At 42.9% G+C, this 1,212-nt stretch overlaps 1 protein-coding gene across 1 annotated transcript; it reads left to right on the top strand.

Moving 5' to 3' along the window:
- The first annotated feature begins 14 nt into the window (after nt 1–14).
- LOC123177197 (uncharacterized) lies at nt 15–575 on the top strand. The gene has a single exon (XM_044591078.1). The coding sequence runs from the start codon at nt 15–17 to the stop codon at nt 429–431; it is 417 nt and encodes a 138-aa protein (XP_044447013.1). The 3' UTR covers nt 432–575.
- The last annotated feature ends 637 nt before the right edge of the window (nt 576–1,212 follow it).

The raw sequence follows: 1,212 nt of genomic DNA, 5'->3' as shown, positions 1-1,212 counted from the left end.
AGACAAGTGCTCCAATGGCGTCCCAGCTGGTCGAGAGCCACCGCGCCGGGGCCGATGTCATCAAGGGGCGCGAAGTCTGCAAGAAGAAGTCTGTCGAGCTCCTTGAAGAGTTCGGCCTCCCGAAAGGCCTCTTTCCAATGGACGACATTGAGGAAATCGGGTACAACCGCGAGAGCGGGTTCGTGTGGATGCTTCAGAAGAAGAAGAACCAGCACACCTTCAAGAAGATCCAGCAGACTGTCTCCTACGACACCGAGGTGACCGCTTTTGTGGAGAAGGGCAAGATCAAGAAGGTCACCGGGGTCAAGGTCGAGGAGCTGTCTTTGGTCGAGGTCCATGTGGATAAGTCTTCTGCTGATAAGGTCACCGTCAAGACTGACACCGGTCTGTCTGACATCCATGATGCAGCCGCGTTCGCTCTCGGAGAATAGGGAAGTAAGTAGAAATGGCACGAAATGAAGTCAGTGAATGGTTCGACACTATGGTTCGCATGTTAATGTTATGCAGAAGTATCTTTCCGTTTTCTTGTAAGCTCAAGGCTGCTGCGTGAATGTTGTTCCCTTTCGGCTTGTAAGCTTTCGACAGTGAAATGAATAACTGCATTTATAGTTTTATACCCCCTCCTCCATCCCACATCGATGACTCTCAACTTTCCTCTCAGTGAATGGTTCAGAATCTTCAGATCGATGTGAAAAACAAGTTTTTCTTAAGCACATATTTTTATGTGAAAACAATTTCTTCTCTCAAATGTTGTTTTGTAGTATTAGAAGAACACCGAGAAAAAGGCAAAGGAAAAAAATGGGACAAAGCAGAAACCAGAGCAAACCTAAACTAGCCAAAATCTAAGAACTAGCAAAGAGAATGACACAACCAAGACAGAGCAAACTTTATACTACTATGGTTGAGGCTGCATGATCCATAGATTATTTTCTCTTTCTAAGTTTAGGTTGATGTGAAAACAAGTTGCTTTAATGTTCCATCATTATATCTTTGAGGCTTGGCTTCAGACAACATAAAATGGAAAGAACTCTCATCATGCCAACCCTCTACTCAGTTGAGAATGAAAAGGGTTAGAAATTAGTTAGTTTGAGGCTAAGTTTGTGACTGTTGAACTGTCAAATTATCTGACAATTTGATATGGAAAATAGCTATAAAAAGGCTAAGCTTATGATTGCTAATCAATGGAATATATTTTATTAATTTGGTGAGGAA

This window comes from Triticum aestivum, unplaced genomic scaffold (assembly GCF_018294505.1).
Source record: "Triticum aestivum cultivar Chinese Spring unplaced genomic scaffold, IWGSC CS RefSeq v2.1 scaffold72459, whole genome shotgun sequence".
In the NCBI taxonomy this organism is placed as follows: domain Eukaryota; kingdom Viridiplantae; phylum Streptophyta; class Magnoliopsida; order Poales; family Poaceae; genus Triticum; species Triticum aestivum.
Note: the sequence above shows the minus strand (reverse complement) of the source record. Positions and strands in the feature narration are given on the sequence as shown.